This window comes from Globicephala melas, chromosome 19 (genome assembly GCF_963455315.2).
Source record: "Globicephala melas chromosome 19, mGloMel1.2, whole genome shotgun sequence".
Taxonomy (NCBI): Eukaryota; Metazoa; Chordata; class Mammalia; order Artiodactyla; family Delphinidae; genus Globicephala; species Globicephala melas.
In genome coordinates, this window is record NC_083332.1 from 44,186,712 (window position 1) to 44,208,580 (window position 21,869).

The window sequence follows — 21,869 nt, forward strand, 5'->3', positions numbered from 1 at the left end:
GCCAAGCAGAGGGCAGCTCTGATGCTGTACCATCTGCTGTGGATATCATTACCCAAAGGGGAGTAACTCGAACAGCCAGCCTCCAATGCCCATGGAGCCAGGCCCGGTTGGGTTGGAGTATAGATTTAGAACTACGAAAGAAAGCATTCTGAGTTTGAGGGATTTAGGTTCTAGGATTTCTCACCCCTGAGACCTCTGCAAGGCATCTCTAGGCCTCCTCCAATTCCCTCCCTGACCACACACACACACCTTCACACTATCTTCAAATCCCGGGAAGTCTCAGCTGTTGGGGCAGTTTCTGCTCCTCAGTTTTGGGGACAAGCCTTGCCTAGTACAAATCTAGCCCTTGAGCCCTGAGACCTTGGTGGTGTAAAACTCGTGGCAAGGTAGCAACCACAGGCTAGAACCAAACCCAGGACTTGGGCTGATGCCCTGTTAGGGGTTTTAGGATTGGTGAGGGCACCACAGCTTTGCCTGACCTGCACAGCCCCCTTCCCTCCTGCACTATGGATGGAAGCCAAGGACTTCCTCAGACCCCCACTGGTTGCCTGGCTACACTGGGCACTGGGCTGGATGATGTGCTGTTTGAAAGGACAGCATACTCAGGAGATTTCAATGGGGCTGATTTCTTGGCTGCTGTGTATTTGGGGGGTGGAGTTTGGGGAGAGAGGTAGAAACCTGCTGCCTCTTAAACCACCCTGTATAAAATCTGCAATACAGCTTTTCCATGTATCTGTGCCTGAAATGTCTGCAATAAAGAGGTGTTTGTAAACTATGGTTCCTTTCTTTTTGCCTGAGGGTGCCAGGTCATGCAGGGGGATGCTGGGAGACGTTAGGGAACAATGTGATGTTTGTGGTGGGACCATCTCCTCTGCCCTTGCAATTCCGGGGTCCGTGACTTCACGGGTCCCCTCAGGTCTTGGGTTACAGTGACCCACTTCCCAAAGGGGAAACCGAGGCTCCTACCAATTTAGCTTGCTCCTGGGGCATCTGAGGGATTCAGCTTGGGCAACCAAATTGACCCGGTCCTAGGCCCACCATGAGCCCATGCTTTGAGAGTGGACATGGACCGGGCGGGATATCCTGAGGCAAGTATGGCGCTTTGGGCGGTCCAGTAGGTGGACATTTGCTCTGCCTCAGCCTCAAGGAACTCCCCAGACTCTACTAGCGCAGGGGCAGGACCGCGGTAGGGGCGGGCTCCGGGAGGGGCGAAGCGTCCGACCCCCAGCCCGGAACCTTTCTTCTCCGCTCTGCTCAGGTTCCGGGAGCCGAGTCTGGGGCGGGCCGGAAGTGGAGGCGGTTGGTGGGGTTGGCGGGGCTCAGGGACGCGGCGCGGGTGGCGGTTTGCGAGCTTTGGGTGGACCGAGTGTAGTGACTGGTCCCAGTGTCTGGTGCTGGCGGGGTAGTGTTCAGCTGGACGGTGCGCGGCGGCGGCGAACGAACGCGGCGCGGACCCGGGCGCCCGCGGCTGGGCCCATGGCCTCCTCCTGTGCGAGCATCGACATCGAGGACGCCACGCAGCACCTGCGGGACATCCTCAAGCTGGACCGGCCCGCGGGGGGTGAGCCGGAACGGTGGGGGTGGGTCCTTGGTGAGCGGGCAGAAGGGCGGTGCGGGCCTCGGCCACCCTCATGGCCCTCGGGTCACTCAGGACCGGCTCTGCATCCTCCCGGCTGGTGAGGGCAGACGAGGGTCGGAGCGGCAAATCCCTGAGCGTGCTTGCTGAAGGGCGCAGACCCCTGGGTGCAATCCTGCCCCATCCCGGAGCCGGGCCGTTCTGCCTCGTCCTTCAGCGTCTCGGCTGAAGGTGAGGCACCTTCTCTGAATTCGCAGAGCCCACCAGGTGTCCTGGCCGCAACGTCTCTAGTCTTCCTGGGACTGGCCCGGGTTCCCTACCCTTTTGCCATAGTTCAGAGGCCTAGTCTGGGCTCTGTATGCGGAGTTCTGGATCTAGACCTAGGCGCTGTAATGAAGAGCCGCTGATCTCCCTATGCAACTTGCCCTTCCTTCTGGAATACAGACTCTAGGCATGCGATTCTGAAACTGATTTTCAGGAGGACGGTGACCACCCCCAATTCCGTGTCCTCTTTGGGTTTAAGGCAAATCACAGACTGCACAGTCCTGATTGGATCTACAAACATCTGCAAGCCCTAGTTTACGTCCATTCGTTTAAACTTTTCTTGGGTTTGCAGTGGTACCTCAGCTGCTCCTGCCCTCAGTGAGCTCCTAAGACACAGAGCTAACAAGGTGTAATATAATGCTCTTCTCATTGAAAGAGAGAAGTGTTTGGCACTGTGATGGGGATAGGGTGGGTGGGGTGGGGGCTGGAGAATGCCTGAGAACAGATCTGAGAGAAGAGCAATTTTTAGGCTAGGTCTTGTAATATGGAGAGGGGCTTGGGTGTCAGGAAAGACATTCTGCAAAGAGGAAATAGCATATGTGAAAGTACCAAAGTTTCATGGCAGGTTCAGGGACCTGTGAAATGTTGTAGTGGTTGAGACTGGCTGGTAATGGAGGTGTGGATGTGCAGTGGCCAGAGCTGAGAATTGGTGTTTCCTCAGACCCTGTTCTGAAACCTGCTGGAAGGCCCAAACTGGTTCCCTTTGGAAGCAGGCACTGGTGCTCACTCCTGGGTTTAGCTAACCTCTAATCTCTGAGAAAATCTATCTGCTGCCTGGAACCACCAAACCCTTTTCCCCAGGCCTGGAGTGTGTGCTCCTTGGACTCATGGGCTTGGCCTGGCCCTCTCATGCTTATTAGCTGCTAGCAAACTGGTCTTCACAAAGGTTTGGTAGAGCCTGGCATGGGTAATGTGTAGCTTGTTTGTTTGTCCTCATGGTAGCCTGCCTGGAAAGGAGAGTGGTCAGCTTACCCCTGAGCAGCTAAGGTGGCTGTGATGCAAGTGAGGTGGTCCTCTTAACTCTTTGCTTACTGACTGGTACTTGATTCCCCTGTTTGCCAAGTAGCCCTTGCTTGTCTCCTCTCACTGGAGGACCATGTGAGACCCCAGGCAGTTTTGTGACTAGAAACTTGTCATATTCCTTGAATATGAGGCCTTACTCTCCTTGCTACCTGGGAGTTTTGGAGTAGTGTCTGAACCTATGAGGGTGCTTGAAACACAGCCAATGGTAAACAACTAAAAGGCTGTCTTTCCTGATTGCACACCCTACCCCATAATTTCTCTACTCTTTGTCCAACTCCTTCATGTCCATTCCTCCAGGGTGGCTTCTTCTGAGCCATTTCCGTGTCAGGCAGTCTCCTTCCTTTCTTACTTCCACATCTTATCATGTTTTTCCATGCCTTAGAAGCCCACCCCCTCTTCTCCAACCCCTCCACTACTTTGATGTAGGCCCTGGTATCTCTCACCTGGATTCTCAACTATCCTGCATGCTACTTCAGAGCAGTCAGTCCTCTGGCCATAGCAGATCATGTCACTTTCCTATTTAAAACTTTTGTGGCTCTCATTACCACAGGGAAAATCTAAGCACCCTAGCCTCATACCCGAGACCTCTGCAGCCTTGTTTTCCCTCCATCCTTCCCATGTTTGTGTGTTCTAGCCACGCTGGCTCTGATGGCACCTCCTCTGTAAAGTCTGTCCTGACCCTTCCCATGTCCTCCTTCAAGTACACAGAGTCCCTCTGTACTGACCCAGGCCTGAGTATTAATTGGACTCAGAGCATTCTTATACCCTTCCCTCAGGTAGAAGAGCTTCATGCTCATCCTTGGTCCTAGCATGCATTAGGTTCACCATCAGTGTTTATGGAATAAAGGTTGAACAAAGGGCCCTCCTCGCCACTGACGAGCCTTGTTGAGTGTTCCTAGAGCACCTCATGGTTCTTGAGTGAAGCTCTGCAGGAGGAGAGGCCAGTGGGCAGGTGGAATAACTTCATCAGAGTGGCCCTTTCTGTCTCTAGGTCCCAGTGCAGAGAGCCAGCGACCATCTAATGCCTACAATGGAGATCTCAATGGGCTCCTGGTCCCAGACCCCCTCTGCTCAAGTGATGGTACTTCAACAAACAAGCCTGGTCTCCGAGCCATGCCTCCTATTAACCTGCAGGAAAAGCAGGTCATGTGAGTGTCTGGGAGATGGCAGTGGTGGTGATGGGGTCTTTGAGGCATTTGTGAACTAAAGGCATAAGGTGAGGGGAGAGGGTCTAGCAGCCTCTGCTGCTTCCCCACTAGATGACCTGGGGTGGAATACTTAACCTGAGTTTGCACTAGGATGAGGGGCAACGACAAGCTCAAGGACTTGGCCTGGATCTGAAGTTTGGGCACCTGGTTTAGCATGGAAGTAGGGCCATTCCCAAGGAGGGAGGTGAGCAAGGGAAGCTGTAGGTTTGGGGACCAGTGAACCAGGCAGAGTTGGGCATCTGGGACTTTACACTTTCACCAGAGTGTCTGTATCTTCTCCCCCCAACCCTGCCCATCGAGACTTTGGGTGGACAAGAGTCACGCTATGCACCCCTCCCCCCAGCTGCCTCTTAGGAGACGACAGTTCCACCTGCATCGGAATTTTGGCCAAGGAGGTGGAGATTGTGGCCAGCAGTGACTCTAGCATCTCGAGCAAGGCACGGGGGAGCAACAAGGTGGGCACCAGGATGTCATGGCATGTATAATGGATGGGGCACACTTAGGCTGTCCCTCCCCCATTCCATGCTGCCAGTACCTATGGGGACTATCCTGACAGACAGGTAGTGTATCCCAGTCTCAGGAAGCCAGGGTTGGCTGCCAAGTCTCTGTGGGAATCTGGCCCCAAGAATTGTGAATGGGTGGCTGGGCCTGCGCATATGGCCTCTACTGTCCCCAGGCATGCTGGGGGCTACCTCAGCTCCAGGAAAGCTGCCCCAGCCCTCGATTTCTATGACCTTCCTCACTCTTGATTCTCAGGTGAAAATCCAGCCCGTCGCCAAGTATGACTGGGAGCAGAAATACTACTATGGCAACCTGATTGCTGTGTCCAACTCTTTCTTGGCCTATGCTATTCGGGGTGAGTAGGCACAGTACAGAGGAGGGAGGTGTTCTGCTAGTAGCCCCAGAGATGCAGCTCTACTGTCCAGTCACTCAGCCCACTCAGACCGTAGAGGTATAATGGAAGGCTTGTCTGTGCTGGCCCCAGCTCTGCCAGGCCTTCTGGAGCCGAGTGAGAAAACAGAGATTGAGACTGGTAGTGGCAGAGAGGCAGGCAAGGGCAGGGCTTCTCTGCTGCTGCCTGGGCCTAGATACTTATTCATGGCCTACCGCTCTCCTGATTCTAGCTGCCAACAACGGCTCAGCGATGGTACGGGTGATCAGTGTCAGCACTTCAGAGAGGACCCTGCTCAAAGGCTTCACAGGCAGTGTGGCTGATCTGGCCTTTGCACACCTCAATTCCCCACAGCTGGCCTGCCTGGATGAGGCAGGCAACCTGTTTGTGTGGCGCTTGGCCCTGGTTAATGGCAAAATTCAGTATCCTTTCCCAGGGTGGGATGGGGGACTGAAGAAAAGTGGGCGGAGCTGGGTCTGCCAGACGTACATCATTATCCACCTGCCTAGCCCTTAACACCCTGCTCAGAGAAGAGATCTTGGTCCATATCCGACAGCCAGAGGGCACTCCACTGAATCACTTCCGCAGGATCATCTGGTGCCCCTTCATCCCCGAAGAGAGTGAGGACTGCTGTGAGGAGGGCAGCCCAACGGTGGCCCTGTTGCATGAGGACCGGGTGAGGGGGCTGAGCCTGGGGGGAAAGGAGGGGACCAAGTAGCAATGGTGTGGTCATGGGCTGAACGCTTACCTCCCTGTACCTGCTAGGCTGAGGTGTGGGACCTGGACATGCTCCGCTCCAACCACAGCACCTGGCCCGTGGATGTCAGCCAGATCAAGCAGGGCTTCATCGTGGTAAAAGGCCACAGCACAGTAAGCCTGCAACTGACTGCCTTTGCTGCCCTCCCTCCCCACCCCTTTATGTCCCTCATCTATTCCCTGTTCTCACAGCTGCCCACATAGCTTTCTAGCACTCTGCCATGGGTACTCAGAGCACAGAGGGACCCGTCTCCTGTGGCGCTCACACCTAACCATGCACCCTATGGAGCTGGTTTTCTCTACAGTACCCCGCCCCCATTCATTGTCTTTCATACAAACACGCAGATCCGCTTTGGGTCAGCCTAGCTCACTGCCATCCTCACCTGAGGAGGACTTGCTCCCACCTCTAGTCAGGTGGCAAAGCAAGGCTTTTTGGGTTCTTCCCAGTGCCTAAGTGAAGGGGCCCTCTCACCTGATGGGACTGTCCTGGCTACCGCAAGTCATGATGGCTTCGTCAAGTTCTGGCAGATTTACATTGAGGGGCAGGATGAGCCAAGGTAAGGTGGAGCCTGAGGGCCTGGGCTCTCCCAGGTAGGAGATCAGATCACCCATTCAGGCCACTCATATACCTGCCTGCAGGTGTTTGCACGAGTGGAAGCCTCACGATGGGAGGCCCCTCTCCTGCCTCCTGTTCTGTGACAACCACAAGAAACAGGATCCTGAGTGAGTGAGTGGGCAGGCAAGAGGGTGGTGGGCTGGACTTTGGGCTCCCAGCAGGGGCCCAGCCAGCCACTCAGTGCCTTGTTGCTTTGCAGGGTCCCCTTCTGGAGGTTCCTTATTACTGGTGCTGACCAGAATCGGGAGCTGAAGATGTGGTGCACGGTGTCCTGGACCTGCCTGCAGACCATTCGGTAAGCAGGGGCTGTGGGGCTGGGCAGGGGCAGGGTTGGGTTCCTTCCACCCTCTCAGTCTCATTCATCCTGCCTCGTGGCCACCCCCTCCAGCTTCTCCCCAGATATCTTCAGCTCAGTGAGTGTGCCCCCAAGCCTCAAGGTTTGCCTGGACCTCTCAGCAGAATACCTGATTCTCAGCGATGTGCAACGGAAGGTGGGCTGCAGTGGGGACGCTCTGGGCAGAGCTGATATCATCAGGGAGGACAAGGGTGTGTGTGGCACATCCACATCTTCCCAGCCCCTGAGCTCAGCTGTGAACTCGCTACCTGTGCAGGTCCTCTACGTGATGGAACTGCTGCAGAACCAGGAGGAGGGCCGTGCCTGCTTCAGCTCCATCTCTGAGTTCCTGCTCACCCACCCTGTGCTGAGCTTCGGTATCCAGGTTGTGAGTCGCTGCCGGCTGCGGCACACTGAGGTGCTGCCAGCCGAGGAGGAGAATGACAGCCTAGGGGCTGGTGAGCTGCTCAGGGTCAGGGATGTGTGTTGGGATGTAGGGGAGTGCTGAGGCTCAGAGGGCCAGGGGCTTAGTCGTCCACATTGTCCTTGCAGATGGGACCCACGGAGCTGGTGCCATGGAGTCTGCAGCTGGTGTGCTCATCAAGCTCTTTTGTGTGCACACTAAGTGAGTGTGCTGGGGAGGCCCGCCTGTGCCCTGTCTGTGCCCCTCCCTACCCTGCTGACTCTGACTCTCATATTCTCCCCCTGCTCTCCCTGCAGGGCATTGCAAGATGTACAAATTCGCTTCCAGCCACAGCTGAACCCTGACGTGGTGGTCCCGCTCCCTACACACCCTGCCCATGAGGACTTTGGTGAGTTGGGGGTGACAGGAAAGCAGGTTCTGACTGGAGTCTGAGATCTGACTCAAGTGGCAGCTTTTCCCACAGCATTTGGAGAGTCTCGACCAGAACTGGCTTCTGAGGGCCTGGGATCGGCCACTCACGGCTCCCAGTCTGACCTCCGACGCATCGTGGAGCTGCCTGCACCTGCCGACTTCCTCAGTCTGAGCAGTGAGACCAAGCCCAAGCTGATGACACCTGACGCCTTCATGACACCTAGCACCTCCCTGCAGCAGGTATGCTGCGGGCAGAGTGTGGGGCACAGGGAGGGAGGCCCTGGGAGTGCCCCCCACAGCCACAGCCCTCGTTCTCCACATCTCCCCAGATCGCTGCATCTCCCAGTAGCAGCAGCAGCAGCAGCAGCAGTTCCTCTCTTACGGCGGTGTCTGCCATGAGCAGTACTTCGGCCGTGGACCCCTCCTTGCCCAGGTGAAATGAGGGTCAGAGTTAGGGCGTGTCAGGGGCTGGTGCCAGGTGATGCCAGGCTCTGGCTGCTTACACTTCATCCTTCCTGCCAGCAGGCCACCTGAGGAGCTGACCTTGAGCCCCAAGCTACAGCTGGATGGCGGTCTGACAATAAGCAGCAGTAGCAGCCTGCAGGCAAGCCCACGTAGCCTCCTGCCTGGCCTGCTCCCAAGTCCAGCCGACAAATTGCCTCCCAAAGGGCCTGGGCAGGTGCGTATGTGGGTGTGTGTGAAGTGCAGTATAGAAGGTATATGGGAGTGGGAAGCCTGGCGGCAGTCTCCTCCCACAGCACCCTGTCTTCTGGTCCTGCTCTTCCTCAGGTGGTCCATGTTTCCCCTGAGGGTATCTCAGCCCCCGGTGTCCTTGGAGGGCAGATCCTCAGCCTTTCCATCCCCACCTCCTCTCCTCCTGGGCTGCGGCCATTTTTGACCTTCCTCCCCCTTCCCTGTTGTCCCATCTCTCATCACTACACACACCAGTGCTTCGTCTCTGTACTCCTTTTACTCCTACTTCCCACCACCTAAGTTCCCACCTTTGGCCTACCTCAGGTGCCTACTGCTGCCTCTACACTATCCCTGGAGCTGCAGGAAGTGGAGCCCCTGGGGCTACCTCAGGCGTCCCCCAGCCGCACCCGCTCCCCCGATGTTATCTCCTCGGCTTCCACTGCCCTGTCCCAGGATATCCCTGAGATCGCATCTGAGGCGCTGTCCCGTGGCTTTGGCTCCTCCGCTCCGGAGGGCCTGGAGCCAGACAGTATGGCCTCAGCTGCTTCAGCACTACACCTGCTGTCTCCACGGCCCCGGCCGGGACCCGAGCTTGGCCCCCAGCTTAGCCTGGATGGAGGCCCTGGGGATGGGGATCGGCATAGTACCCCTTCCCTCCTGGAGGCAGCCTTGACCCAGGAGGCCACGGCCCCTGACAGTCAGGTCTGGCCTACGGCACCAGACATTACTCGTGAGACCTGCAGCAGCCTGGCAGAGAGGTGAGGAGCTTAGGAGTGGGAAATGTGCTGATGGTAGGGGCTTCAGATAGAGTCATCCACTGCTGAGTTGGCCTGTCCCCCCAGCCCCCGGAATGGCCTCCAGGAAAAGCACAAGAGCCTGGCCTTTCACCGACCACCTTATCACCTGCTACAGCAACACGACAGTCAGGACGCCAGTGCTGAGCAAAGGTAGGCACCACCCCGCACCGTTCCTCTCACAGGGAGGGCCAACAAGTGGGTAGGTGCCTATTTCTCTCCCTGCCCTTCCCACAGCGACCATGATGATGAGGTGGCCAGCCTGGCCTCTGCTGCAGGGGGTTTTGGCACCAAAGTTCCCACTCCACGTCTTCCTGCCAAGGACTGGAAGACCAAAGGATCCCCTCGGGCCTCACCCAAGCTCAAGCGAAAGGGCAAAAAGGATGACGGGTAGGACGGGTCCTGGGGCCAGGGAGAGGGGTGGTCTTCAGGCTGCCTGCTTGACATGGCCTGAGGTGCTTCTCCTCTGTGGCAGGGATTCGTCCGTGGGATCCCGGCTCACAGAGCACCAGGTGAGCGAGCAAACACCCTTTCTGCTTCTGGGACTCCTGCCTGTGGGGGTGGGGTAGGGTCCAAGCCTTCCCCTGGTCTGGTGTGTGGGGTTGGGCGGGGCAGGCTTCATGTGACTGTTGGTGTTCCTGGCAGGTGGCAGAGGCCCCTGAGGACTGGCCAGCACTAATTTGGCAACAGCAGAGAGAGCTGGCGCAGCTTCGACACAGCCAAGAAGAGCTGCTACAGCGTCTGTGCACCCAACTTGAAGGCCTGCAGAGCACCGTCACGGGCCACGTAGAACGTGCCCTAGAGTCACGGCACGAGCAGGAGCGTATCCTTGTGGGCAGTGGCACAGCATGGGGCGGCAGCAGCATTCTTGGCCCAGGAAGGGATATGGGACCTGCTGCAGCCCTGTTCCTTAGCTACAATGCAGAGCGGCGACTGGAGCGGGCACTGGCCGAGGGACAGCAGCGTGGTGGGCAGCTGCAGGAGCAGCTGACGCAACAGCTGTCCCAAGCGCTATCTTCAGCTGTGGCTGGGCGGCTGGAGCGCAGCATACGGGATGAGATCAAGAAGACGGTTCCTCCATGTGAGTTTTGCATGGAGACTTCTGGGTGGGCCAGATGGAAGTGGGGCCCCCTACCTGTCAAGCTTCTTCTCATGGCTCTACCTTTCCCTCCTCACCCTGTCCCAGGTGTGTCTAGGAGTCTGGAGCCCGTGGCAGGCCAACTGAGCAACTCAGTGGCCACCAAGCTCACAGCCGTGGAGGGTAGCATGAAAGAGAATATCTCCAAGCTGCTGAAGTCCAAGGTGCTATGGGACCCAAGGTGAGGGAGGTTGGTGGTTGGTGGGCTTGGGCTCAGCTTTCAACTCAGGCCCCTTCTTCCACCCCCAGAACTTAACAGATGCCATTGCCCGAGCAGCCGCAGACACGTTACAGGGGCCGATGCAGGCCGCCTACCGTGAAGCCTTCCAGAGCGTGGTACTGCCCGCCTTTGAGAAGAGCTGCCAGGCCATGTTCCAGCAGATCAATGATAGCTTCCGACTGGGCACGCAGGAATGTGAGTAGGGTCATATGCCCCAAGAAGGGAAGGGCTATCGTCTTCTCCCTACCATCCCTCTCATGGCCCCCATGGTCACTTCTCAGACTTGCAGCAGCTGGAGAGCCACATGAAGAGCCGAAAGGCACGAGAACAGGAGGCGCGGGAGCCCGTGCTGGCCCAGCTGCGGGGCCTGGTCAGCACGCTGCAGGGAGCCACGGAGCAGATGGCGGCTACCGTGTCCAGCAGCGTTCGGGCTGAGGTGCAGCACCAGCTGCACGTGGCTGTGGGCAGGTGTGTGGGCAGGGCACTGAGCAAGGTGGTGTGTTTGGAAAGGGCCAGACCCAACTGCCTGTCAGCCTCATCTCCCTCACTTGCCTTTGCAGCCTGCAAGAGGCAATTTTAGCACAGGTGCAGCGCATTGTTAAGGGTGAGGTGAGTGTGGCACTCAAGGAGCAGCAGGCTGCCGTCACCTCTAGCATCATGCAGGCCATGCGCTCAGCTGCTGGCACACCTGTCCCTACCACCCACCTCGACTGCCAAGCCCAGCAAGCCCATATCCTGCAGCTGCTGCAGCAGGGCCACCTCAACCAGGCCTTCCAGCAGGTAAGCCGGGCACTAAGCCCAGATAGAGTCAGGAGTCTCCTGACAAGGCTCACACATCATACATTCCACTCTACCCATCATGCTTTGGGTGGTCTGGCCTCAGCAGACTCTTTTTGGTTCTCTTTGGCCTCCAGGGCATTTCCCTTGCTCTTCCCTCTGTCTGGACCCTGGATCCCTTTCTTCCTACCTCAGTCTACCTTGTTTCAGAACCACCCTTCTCAGGAAAACTTTCCTGATTCCCTAGAGTAACAACACAGCCCTACAGTGCTCTCTCTGGGCCCCAAAGCATCCCCCTCAGGATGCCCTACTCTGGTCATCCTCTCCCAGGCCACATAGCCAGACAAGCAGGCATTCCATCCTGACATTAGCTATAAACTCTGTTCTCTACTCAGGCCCTGACAGCTGCCGACCTGAACCTGGTGCTGTACGTGTGTGAAACTGTAGACCCAGGCCAGGTGTTTGGGCAGCCACCTTGCCCCCTCTCCCAGCCTGTACTCCTTTCACTCATCCAGCAACTGGCCTCTGACCTTGGCACTCGAACTGACCTCAAGCTCAGGTGAGTGGGCATAGTCAGGGACTAGGGCTGTGGTGAAGGGCGGGGAGCAGTTCAAAGCAGCGACTCCCACTCCTGCCTGACTCCCCTCCTTAATTTTCTCCACCAATCCCCTCTGTCCCCACCCATCTCAGGCTTTGAGGCCTCCATTATCAGCCTCTGGGCCTCATTGCCACCAGGGGGCACTCCTCTCTGCTGGAGATCACCTGTAGCCTGTCCTTTTCCTAAACCCCCAGCTACCTGGAAGAGGCTGTGATGCACCTGGACCACAGTGACCCCATCACTCGGGACCACATGGGCTCCGTCATGGCCCAGGTGCGCCAGAAGCTCTTCCAGTTCCTGCAGGCGGAGCCACACAACTCACTTGGCAAAGCGGCCCGGCGTCTCAGCCTCATGCTGCACGGCCTTATGACCCCCAGCCTCCCTTAGCTCAGCCTGCCTTGCCCAGGATGGGGTGGCACTGAAGGTCAGCAGACAGGCCTAGGCCAAAGCAGGGTCATGTCTGCCCTTTACCTGCTCAGGCTCCCACCTCTGGCGTGTTTGATGGGGATAGCACTGGCTATGGTCTATAGGTTGTGGTAGCCAGCAGGTTTAGGCTGGGCCCAGGGTGGGTATTGTGCCTTCTTGGGTTCTGCCATGCCTGGAGCATGACCCCTGAGATTATGACACCACTTTAGTTGAATTTTCCATGTTCCTTTTTACCACCAGTTTGGTTCTTTTTGTTTTTGAAAAACATTGAGAAATTCAATTAAATGCTTTTGGAATAAAATGGAGTATGTGTATGCTTTTCTTTGGCATGACTTTGATAACTGCCCTTTGTTACCTGCCCCCTCTCCTGGAGCTCTGTCTAGGCCAACCCACCCCAGGGCCCTGGACACCCACCCTCATCTGCCCAACTGCCTTCCCAGATCTCCGCTCTCCATCTCTGAGGCAAGGCAAGGGCCCTGGGATCAGCTCAGCACCACCCCGAGCTCCTGGGTTCTCCTCTCTGGAATCCCTCCCTTCTTTGCCTATCTGAACTGGGGGGTGGGGCTGCTGGCTGGTTTGAGCTCCACCCTCAGCCCCCATCCAATCACAGTTCCTCCTTCTGGGGGCTGGGCCGAAGGGCTGCACTCCAAGCTGCCAGCTCTGGCACTAGGCTCCCAGCCCAGGGAAGATGTGCTGCCGCTTCTGTCACCGCTGGCAACCGCCCTGTGCACTGGGGCTGTTGCTGCTGCTGCTGCCGCCCCTTGGTGAGTGCCAGCGTGCTGGACCCAACCCAGTCCACACACCCCCTCCCCAGGCTGGGTGTAGGTTGTGTGGGAGCTGAGGCACAGCCCTCCTGAGCGCTGAGAGTCAGGGTGGAGAGGAGGTGAGGGCTCCAGGGAGGGATTGTGTGCCAGTGGCTTCAGGATGTAAAGTGAGGGTGGGAACTGAACCCTAGTTTCGGAGGGAAGAACCCCCAAATTCCACAGTCCCCATCCTGATAAGGGGAGACTTGACCTCTTGCGGGACTCCCAGACCAACCGTGGGATCTCTGAGGTGCTCTCTTAGGGTCGAACCTGGATCCCAACCCCCTCTATTCTGCCCTACCCGTCAGAAAACACCTGTCTCTGGGGAGGGGATGGAAAGGCCAAACAAAGATTGTCTAGGCTGCAGAGAAACTGGAAGTTGCCAGGGGACCTGCCTCCTTTCACCATGTCCATACTCTCATTTGGACCATTCTCACCTGACCTGGGACCCAGCAGCTTGGAAGAAGAGCCAACTCCTGGGACGAGGCTTCTCCTTCCCCCATCCCCACCTATCCTGTCCAGGTCTGCCTAGAAGGGGGCAGAGGCAGGTGGTCCCCAGATGTGCCCCTTAGTTCCCTGGGGCACCCCTTTCACGCTGAGTCACGTCCCCAGAACGCCCCCTGGTAAACAAGCCCCTGGGGTTTGGCGGCGAGGGGCGGGGATGGTGAGGGCACGCCACCTCATCCTATCAACTATTCTCCACCCCCACCCCCAGTCCTTGTATCTCCCCTGGCAGCAACTACAGCGGTCCCAGGCCGCTGTGACACCATGTACCAGGGCTTTGCCGAGTGTCTCATCCGCTTGGGGGACGGCATGGGCCGCGGAGGTGAGCTGGAGAGCGTCTGCAGGTACGGGCAGGCGTGAGGGCAGCAGCCCAACCCCACACCCTTGGGGTCTGAACCTCTTCCCTCCCATTCCAAAGCCCCCTGCCCCACCTGATTACCCTAACCCCACACCCTTGACAGGTCTTGGAATGATTTCCACACCTGTGCCTCGCGAGTCCTGTTGGGCTGCCCTGAGGAGGCCGCCGCCGTGTGGGAGTCACTACAGCAAGAAGCTCGCCGGGCCCCACACCCAGATAATTTGCACACTCTGTGCGGCACCCCTGTACGCCTTCAGGAGCACGGGGCGGGCCCAGAGACCAACCAGGAGACGCTGCGGGCGACAGCGCCAGCACCCACTCGGGTCCCCGAGCCCCCTCTGCTGGCGGCTGCTTTGGCACTCGCCTGCCTCCTGGGTCCTCTGGCCTAGCCGGTCTGGCCGGGTAGCAGCGTGTCTCCCCCCCCCGCCCCCCCTGCCCCCCCCCCCGCCCCGTCTCGAAAGCGCTCGGCTTTCATTAAACGTATTTATATTTGTACCAAGCTCCTTCCTTTCTTTCCACTGTGGCCCACCTGGCTGGGGTGGAGGCCTCAAGAAGCTGATCCCCAGGACGAGATGGGCGGGCTGAAGACCACCATAGGGGACTCAGTCTTTCTCTTCACAAACACTCATTTCCCAGGGGCAGTGCAGAGCTTTCCATTGCCAGCAGGTTCCAAGACTTCTGGTGGTGACCCAAGATGTGTGGGAATGCACATATTTCTCTGTTCTCCCGGGCTGGGAGAACTCCTAGCCCTACCTGCCCCTCCTGTCCTGGCCCCTAGGGGCCATGTGAGGTGCTAGAGTGTCCGCACCCCCACCCTCAGCCAGTCCACCCCCCTCCCCAGGTTCTTTCCAGTTTCCAGGCTCCTGTCCATCTCACCTCCTCTTCCCTCTGCTGAACTACCACCTTAGCCTTCAAGACACAGTTCAGATTAAGTACCCTTTCCTCTCCTTCTCTGGGGTCCTGATTAATCTAAGGGGAGCCTGTTCCAGAAGATGGGGAGCCCCCATTGGAGTCTACATTCAAGTACCTGAGGTGACCTGGAGCTGCAGAAATTGGGGTCACGATGAGGGTTCCTCTGGCCTTACGCTCTCCACAAGCTTGTTCTTTGAGAAGAGGTGTGCAGCGTGAGGTCAGAACAATCCCGGAAGGCTTTCTGGAAGCACAGAGGAGCCCCAGTTCATCATGGTGGAGAAGAAGAGCAAGAATCAGAACGGGCAGAATCCTGAGGGAAGGAGGAGGCCTCAGAGAGGGTGAGACCCTCTATTGATCAGTCATCTACTGTCCCTGCCAGGACCCTCTTCCAAGCCATCACCCCACGACTTGTGTGGGCACTGCCATGGCCTCCTCACTGGCTTCTACTCTCACTCCCTCCACTTTATTCTCCATTTTCTAAATTGAAAAACTGATCCTGATATTAAACTCCTTTTCATTGTCTATAAGGCCCTATGTAAGCCAGCTATGTTTATATATAGGACATTTTATTCAGTCTACTCCTTCAACTCCCCCTCTATAGTAGCACAGAGGAGTGATCTACCTACTCAGTCCTTGGGTTAAGGGGAGGTTTCAGAGAAGGATCATGATAGAGGGTGATAGGGGGTAAGGATACAAGACTTACAAATGGTGGAGGAGAACTGGGGCTGAGTTGGAGAGGAGTTTACAAGAGGGGCCCAGGCAATCAGCTGGGAGGGGAGGAGGGGTGGGAGTCCAGAACTTGGCAGGCCAGGTTTGCACTAAAGCCCATGCTGGGAGGTTGTTGGCCCTAGGACAGAATCAGGCCTGATAGGACCCTTGACTAGGCTCCAGGGTGACAGGTGCCTCCAGAGACCTCCACCCTACTTTATCATGTAGGAGCCCTACTTCAGCAACGCTTCCCAAACACCCTCCCATTCCAGTTAGCTAAGATGCCTCAGTTAACTCACTCTCTGCCCTGTCTTTTCTCCTGTACTTCATTCACCTGTATTTTTATCCCCACTTCTCTCTCTCTCATCCATTCCTTACCCATCTCACATCACCTGAAGGAGAAGGTTCAGGAAAAAAACCTCCCAGATCCACCCCCTTTGACCACCAGTATCTTCCAGAAGGAAAGGCCAGCCTTTTATTCTTTGTACATCTATTCTCTGTGCTCAGAATAACCTTCCTCATTTCCTCCTGGTGAACTCCTACTTCTTGTTCAGTATCACCTACCGCCTCCCTAACCCTGACTCCAAGCTGAATCAGAAGCCTCCTTCAGGTCCACAGAGCTCCTGGGCTTTCTTCTGTCTCTGTACGGATAACACTGGTTCACTGGCTTCTTACTGTCTGGGTCTAGGTCAGAATTCCCCACTCTGGATTCCCCAAGTGTCCTCTTTGTGTCTCTAGCACCCAGCCTAAGGCTGGGTATAAAGAGTGTACTTGTGGGAGTGCGTGGAATGAAAAACAGAATTGCTAAATCCTGCATAGGAAGTGTTACAGTCAGCAAAAGCTTGGACTGAGAATGACTTCAGTATGGAGGATGTGTCTTCTTGGGGCAGCCCTCTTAACCTGAGCATACTATTTGGAGGGATGGTGCTGGGGCTCCAAACCCCAAAAGTCTTTCTAGAACCACTCTTACTCTTGGTGGGTGGCCAGGAGCAGGCCGCTTCCAGGAGCAGGGGCTCGATTGTGTTGGCCAGCCATCAAAGGGATTACCATCCTCCTGCTGTGACCTACTTTCCCCTGGTTTTTGCCCCCTAAGTCCCTGCTCTTCCCTGGAATTGAGTGACCTGGAGTGTGTGCAGGGGGGTGGGGTTGGGGACAGAATCTGCTCTCTGGCCAGGGGCTTAAGAGCTTTGTGTGTTTTATCCCAGAGCTGCAGGAAAGGGGTGGGCAGAGAGCCAAGTGGGCTGAGCCCTAGACACAGCTGCCCAGGCTAGAGCATCATGATAATGGTGCTTCTCATGTTTGCAGCTCTGCAGACATGGAACAGCTTATTGTTCAGGGGAGAATCTGGGGGTTGGATATCCTGAGCCCAGTCCCCTCTGCATCAATATACCTCTTCATCTCAGGGCCCCCGTGTTCTTCACCAGAGCCCAGGCCAGCACCTTCCATAGCAAGGGCTCAATAAACATTTATTGAATTAATTTGCTGAATGTCTGTAAAATAGAGGTGTTGTGTGGATTTCTAAGCCCCATCAACCCTGGAATTCTATATTATTTTCAACCCTCACAATAACTGTGAGGTCAAGACTATGATCCCCATTATACAGATAAGAAACATGAAGCTTAAGGAGGGGAAGATGTCTTGCTTAAGTTCAGTTCACACAACTGTGGAAGTGTCAGAGCTGGGATATGATCCCAAGTTTGATTGGCCCCTAAGTTCATTCCCTTAAGCATCACACTAGACGTATGGAAATAATTTTTTAAGTTTTCTTTTTCCTTTTTATTTATTTTATTTTTGGCTGAGTGGCCTGTGGGATTTTAGTTCCCTGACCAGGGATTGAACCCACGCCCCCTTGCAGTGGAAGCATGAAGTCTTAACCACTGGACCACCAGAGAAGTCCCTAAAGGTTTCTTTTTTAATAAAATCTTTTATGAAGCCCTACTACATAAAACAGACTGTGATATTTTATTGGTGTTAATATATGTTTAGGTTTAAAGTATACCATTAGCTTATACAGTTAAAGACAATTCCATGTATGAAGTAAGGGCTCAGTAAAGATTTTAAGAAATGAACAGACTGCAATGAGGAAGATGTATGGAGATTACAATCCCATCATCACTCAAAAGTAGTTGTGGCCAGGGGGGTTAAGGTGATGGACTAGAAATCCATTGGGGTTTCCCTGCGCAGGTTCAAATCCTGCCAAACTATGCCACCTTTCCCTTATGGTGATCCCTATTGAGTCACAGCCAGTTGGGGAAGAATGCTGTTGCCTTAAAGAAAGAAACTGGGTTGTTCTCCAGCCCTGCTCTTTATGGTTGCTCAGTGAAAGACTCCACCAAGCACGTGGATTGCGCCCCAATAGTAAATATAAGGTAAGTAATAAAAATATTATTAAAGAAGGAAAAAAAATCCCCTTATTACTTGAGACACTTATTTCCCCCCCATCTCCACCCCGAATCTGGGTTGATTGTAAAGTTAAGTGAGATAATTCTGACCCTATAGCGGAATTGTTAATGGTAACAATTTTTCTTTAATCTACTTGTTTTGCAGCCTCAGGATATACTAAATTTAGTAATAAAAACAACAATAATTAAACTGTTACTCTGAAGTTGGCCCCAAACTAATCTCACCTATTCTCGTTAACCATTTGCAACTCCAATGTGATGGAGGTCAAATTCAACATATCTGAGTGCCTGAATTATTTTAATTTCAGTTAAAAAAATAATTTGTTAATTAAATTTACACCGATCCTTTCCGGAGTTCCAGAGGCACTTCCAGAAACCTCCTGAAATGCACTACGTCCCCAACCACGCACTACATTATTATTTTATTTTTGGCCGCGCCCCGCGGCATGCGGGATCTTAGTTTCCCCACCAGGGATAGAACCCGTGGCCCCTGAATTGGGAGTGCGGAGTCTTAACCTCTGGATCTCCATGGAAATCCACCCAACCTCGCACTATAAAGCGCCCTGTCCCCAACCTGAATCTTGAAACTTTCACCCTACTTCCCACGGTGCCTACCCCAAACCTAAGGTCGAGACACTTGGAGCGACACAGAGACTCACCTCCTACTCCCGAAGAGAGCCCGACCCCGCCCTGAAGGCGTTGACTGGCAAGCCACGCTCGGAGAGCCGCCAACCACGTAGCCCGGCCCTCTCGAGTCCGCCCCTGTCCCGCCCCGTGGGCGGCCCGGATTTGTTTTGGCGTCAAGAGCGCGCTGTGATGACGCCACGACGCTGACGCCTGAGGATGGCGGCGGCGGCGTTGGTGGTCGGGGCTGTGTCCGCGGCCCGGAGAGGGTCAGCACAGTCGCCCGGACGCCGAAGAGCCCGCCGCCCGCGCGAGGTGAGGCGGCCCGGCCAGGACCGACGGCCCCATGGGCGGGAGGGGCTGACGAGCTGCAGCCACGGTCGCTTCCTGGAGCACTGGGCCCGTCCCTGCCCAGCCCAGAGCCCTCGGCCTGTGCCCGCTGCGCCGGGGCCTAGGGGGAGTGGGTAGCAGGCCAGGCGATGGCTGCTTGGGGTCCCTGGTGTCCGAGGCTTGACTGGCCTTGAAACCTGCTGCGCTGGGTAGCCCGTCTCTGAGGCCCCAAGGGCCAGGTGGACGTGGTCAGCTGTCCTGCCAGCTGTTCAACCAGTCGACATCGGTCAGGGTGAACCAACCTGGTTGTCCTCACTACCTTCTCGTGTCTGGCACCTACTCCACACCTCCTCTTTTGCTACTGAACGACAGGGTCGGGGGGCAGCTAGTCTCTTCCTTGTTCAGGCTGGGGAAAATCACACCTGAGTCCAGCCGGGTCGCCTGCTTTGTAACCCAGTTATCCCTCTGCTTTTATAAGGGGAAGCCCAGCTCCCCCACGCTCACTCCCTCTCCTGAAACTGTGAAGTGATAATTCCCACTTGAAAATCTGAATAAGTCCTTCATTGCCTAAAACTGGCTCCTTGGTACCTGCAGGGTAAAGGCCAAACTTCATAGCAGGGCATTCAGGGCTCTTCATAATCTGGCATAACCCCGAAGTTAACACCTGGGCACTTCTGTCTCCTGCATACATAGTTTGTTGTTGGGGGTATGTACATCTGCCGTTAGCTCTGTGTTTTAACACCCTTTCGCTTTAGATACGCAATTTTCTCACTTTGTACTACTCTTCTTTTCCCCACCCCCACCTCCACCCACCAGTTTGGAAAATTTACATCTGTCCTTTAAAATCCACCTTAGATTTAATTTCCTTGGAAAAGCCTACCTTCACATGTAACCATTGACTCCTCTGTACTTCAATTCATGTGACTACTGTTGGAGTTTATTGTGTTGTGTCACCTGATGGTTGGCCTGGGGATTGTCTCTTCTGTCTGCATATCAGTGTCTGGCTCTGTGCTTGGCATAAAGTAGGAGCTGAGTCAACTGTGATGGGTTGCTGATTTAAGAATGGATATAGATTCAGCTATACTACTGAGCACATATCAGGGGCCAGGACCTGAGATGAGCACAGCAAATGCGAGTGTCCTGTTTGCACATTCACACGTGTGCATGTGGTAGGTGGTGCAGCCTTGTCAACCTGATGATCTAAAATCTCCTAGGGTGGTTTTTCAAAATACAAATTCAAGAGTTTCATTTTCTGAGATTTTGATGCAGAATATCTGGAATCTGGTAGGAATCTGTATTTTTTTTTTTTTTTTTTTGCGCGGTACGCAGGCCTCTCCCTGCTGTGGCCTCTCCCGTTGTGGAGCACAGGCTCCGGACGCGCAGGCTCAGCGGCCATGGCTTACGGGCCCAGCCGCTCCGCGGCATGTGGGATCTTCCCGGAACGGGGCACGAACCCGTGTCCCCTGCATCGGCAGGCGGACTCTCAACCACTGCACCACCAGGGAAGCCCGGAATCTGTATTTTTTTAAAACTCTCCAGGTGACTTTACTATGCTCCTTAGTTGAAAATCTTTGTCATTACTCCAGGAAACTGTTGTGTCTTTGTCCAGTGGGAAGGGCCAGCTGTGCCTTGTAGCACACAACTGCTGTTGCAGTCTCATTTCCCATATCTTGGGGAGGCAGGATGATTTGGTGGTTAGAAGTATGGGGTTTGGAATAAGAAAGACTTTGATTCAGTTCTTGATTTTTATGAGATCTTGAGGTTCTTTGAGTCCTAGTTTGCTCATCCCATAATAGGAATAATCATGCCTACTTTATGTGGTTGCAGAGAGGAGTGAGAATGCATATAAGACGCTTAGCACAGTTGAAACTTAGGAAATGGAAGCCACTGTTATTACTAATGGCTGTTCTTCCCAGGGTTTATCCCATGTCAAAAGGGGATCTCATCTTAGTAAGCCTGTTTGCTCTTCAGACTGAGTCTTGTGTAGGAAGCTACCTTATGTTATGTGATTTCCTTGAGGTAATTTCTGATCATCAGAGATAGCTCTGACAAAACTGCTTCTACTCAGGGCAGTTGCAGTTGGCCACTACCCTAGAAAAGATGTGGATTGCTGACTCACTGGAAGGCGGGTTTGCTGAATAAGTATGTTGTCCAGGTCTAATTGCAATTCTTGTTAAGTTGTGTAAATGAGCTAAAGGAAGTGCAGCTTTCAGGAAACCTGTTTGCCTCTTACAATGAGCTAGAGCTGAGCCTCACTTGGAATGGAATACCCCAGAAGATCGTAGTTTGCCTCTTACAATGAGCTAGAGCTGAGCCTCACTTGGAATGGAATACCCCAGAAGATCCTAGTTTGCCTCTTACACTGAGCTAGAGCTGAGCCTCACTTGGAATGGAATACCCCAGAAGATCCTAGTGTCTGTGAAATCTGAACTAGATACTGGGGTTCTCTGTCACTCACAAGTTCATCGGTAAGTGAGTGAGACTTTGGTTTAGCCGTCTGTTTTTACTTTGTAAGTGTGAGCATGTTATTTGGGCACTTTTTTTTTTTTTTTGCGGTACGCGGGGCTCTCACTGTTGTGGCCTCTCCCGTTGCGGAGCACAGGCTCCGGATGCACAGGCCCAGCGGCCATGGCTCACGGGCCCAGCCGCTCCGCGGCATGTGGGATCTTCCTGGACTGGGGCACGAACCCGTGTCCCCTGCATCGGCAGGCAGACTCTCAACCACTGCGCCGCCAGGGAAGCCCTGTTTGGGCAACTTTGATCCTCTCCATTGCTTCCTAACTGTGTGATGTGAAGTGGCTATAGGTGTGCCAAAGTACTGACCCTTAAGCTTTGAGATAGCTGAGAACAGCTGTCTCCATTGGCCCAGGGTGCACAGAGAAAAATTTGAGAAGTACAGCCCTGGAAGAAAGGAAACAATTCCGCTTGTTGAGAGCTGGAGAGAGACTTATTTATTTGAACTTTCTTTTCTTCCAGGAATCTTACTCAGTAAGTATTAAGCCAATTTGTGTTGGCTAG

At 54.8% G+C, this 21,869-nt stretch overlaps 3 protein-coding genes and 1 long non-coding RNA gene across 12 annotated transcripts in view; 3 read left to right on the forward strand and 1 right to left on the reverse strand.

The window, feature by feature from the left end:
* Positions 1-1,278: 1,278 nt before the first annotated feature.
* On the forward strand, positions 1,279-12,504 carry EDC4 (enhancer of mRNA decapping 4). Of its 7 annotated transcripts, none has more exons than XM_030863611.2 (29): positions 1,279-1,561; positions 3,915-4,071; positions 4,475-4,586; positions 4,888-4,987; positions 5,256-5,445; positions 5,552-5,699; positions 5,789-5,893; positions 6,227-6,336; positions 6,419-6,502; positions 6,595-6,690; positions 6,784-6,886; positions 7,007-7,187; positions 7,282-7,354; positions 7,450-7,541; positions 7,605-7,804; positions 7,894-7,997; positions 8,087-8,243; positions 8,582-9,015; positions 9,100-9,204; positions 9,289-9,441; positions 9,527-9,563; positions 9,697-9,874; positions 9,977-10,132; positions 10,238-10,353; positions 10,439-10,604; positions 10,691-10,877; positions 10,970-11,189; positions 11,582-11,745; positions 11,979-12,504. In XM_030863611.2, exons 1-29 carry the CDS (start codon positions 1,477-1,479, stop codon positions 12,169-12,171), a joined length of 4,206 nt encoding a protein of 1,401 aa, XP_030719471.1. In that variant the 5' UTR covers positions 1,279-1,476; the 3' UTR covers positions 12,172-12,504. The 7 variants fall into 7 exon arrangements, with proteins under 7 accessions (XP_030719471.1, XP_030719472.1, XP_030719473.1 ...); XM_030863612.2 differs by having other exon boundaries at positions 8,090-8,243; XM_030863613.2 differs by having other exon boundaries at positions 7,617-7,804.
* A 157-nt stretch (positions 12,505-12,661) lies between these two features.
* Positions 12,662-14,264, forward strand: NRN1L (neuritin 1 like). Its single transcript, XM_030863637.2, has 3 exons — positions 12,662-12,974; positions 13,729-13,861; positions 13,979-14,264. The coding sequence occupies exons 1-3, from the start codon at positions 12,899-12,901 to the stop codon at positions 14,262-14,264; spliced, it is 495 nt and encodes a 164-aa protein (XP_030719497.1). The 5' UTR covers positions 12,662-12,898.
* A 113-nt stretch (positions 14,265-14,377) lies between these two features.
* LOC132593900 (uncharacterized) lies at positions 14,378-18,657 on the reverse strand. Its single transcript, XR_009559911.2, has 3 exons — positions 18,557-18,657; positions 14,903-15,028; positions 14,378-14,553 (listed from the first exon to the last, which is right to left on the reverse strand). It is a non-coding gene; the product is annotated as an uncharacterized lncRNA (long non-coding RNA).
* Positions 18,658-18,725: 68 nt separating this feature from the next.
* Positions 18,726-21,869, forward strand: part of PSKH1 (protein serine kinase H1) — a 33,387-nt gene continuing 30,243 nt past the window's right edge. For all 3 annotated transcript variants that reach the window (XR_009560160.1, XM_030863598.2, XM_030863600.2), the window contains exon 1: positions 18,726-18,836. The gene's annotated coding sequence lies outside the window, so the exon portion shown is untranslated. The remainder of the gene's footprint in view (positions 18,837-21,869) is intronic.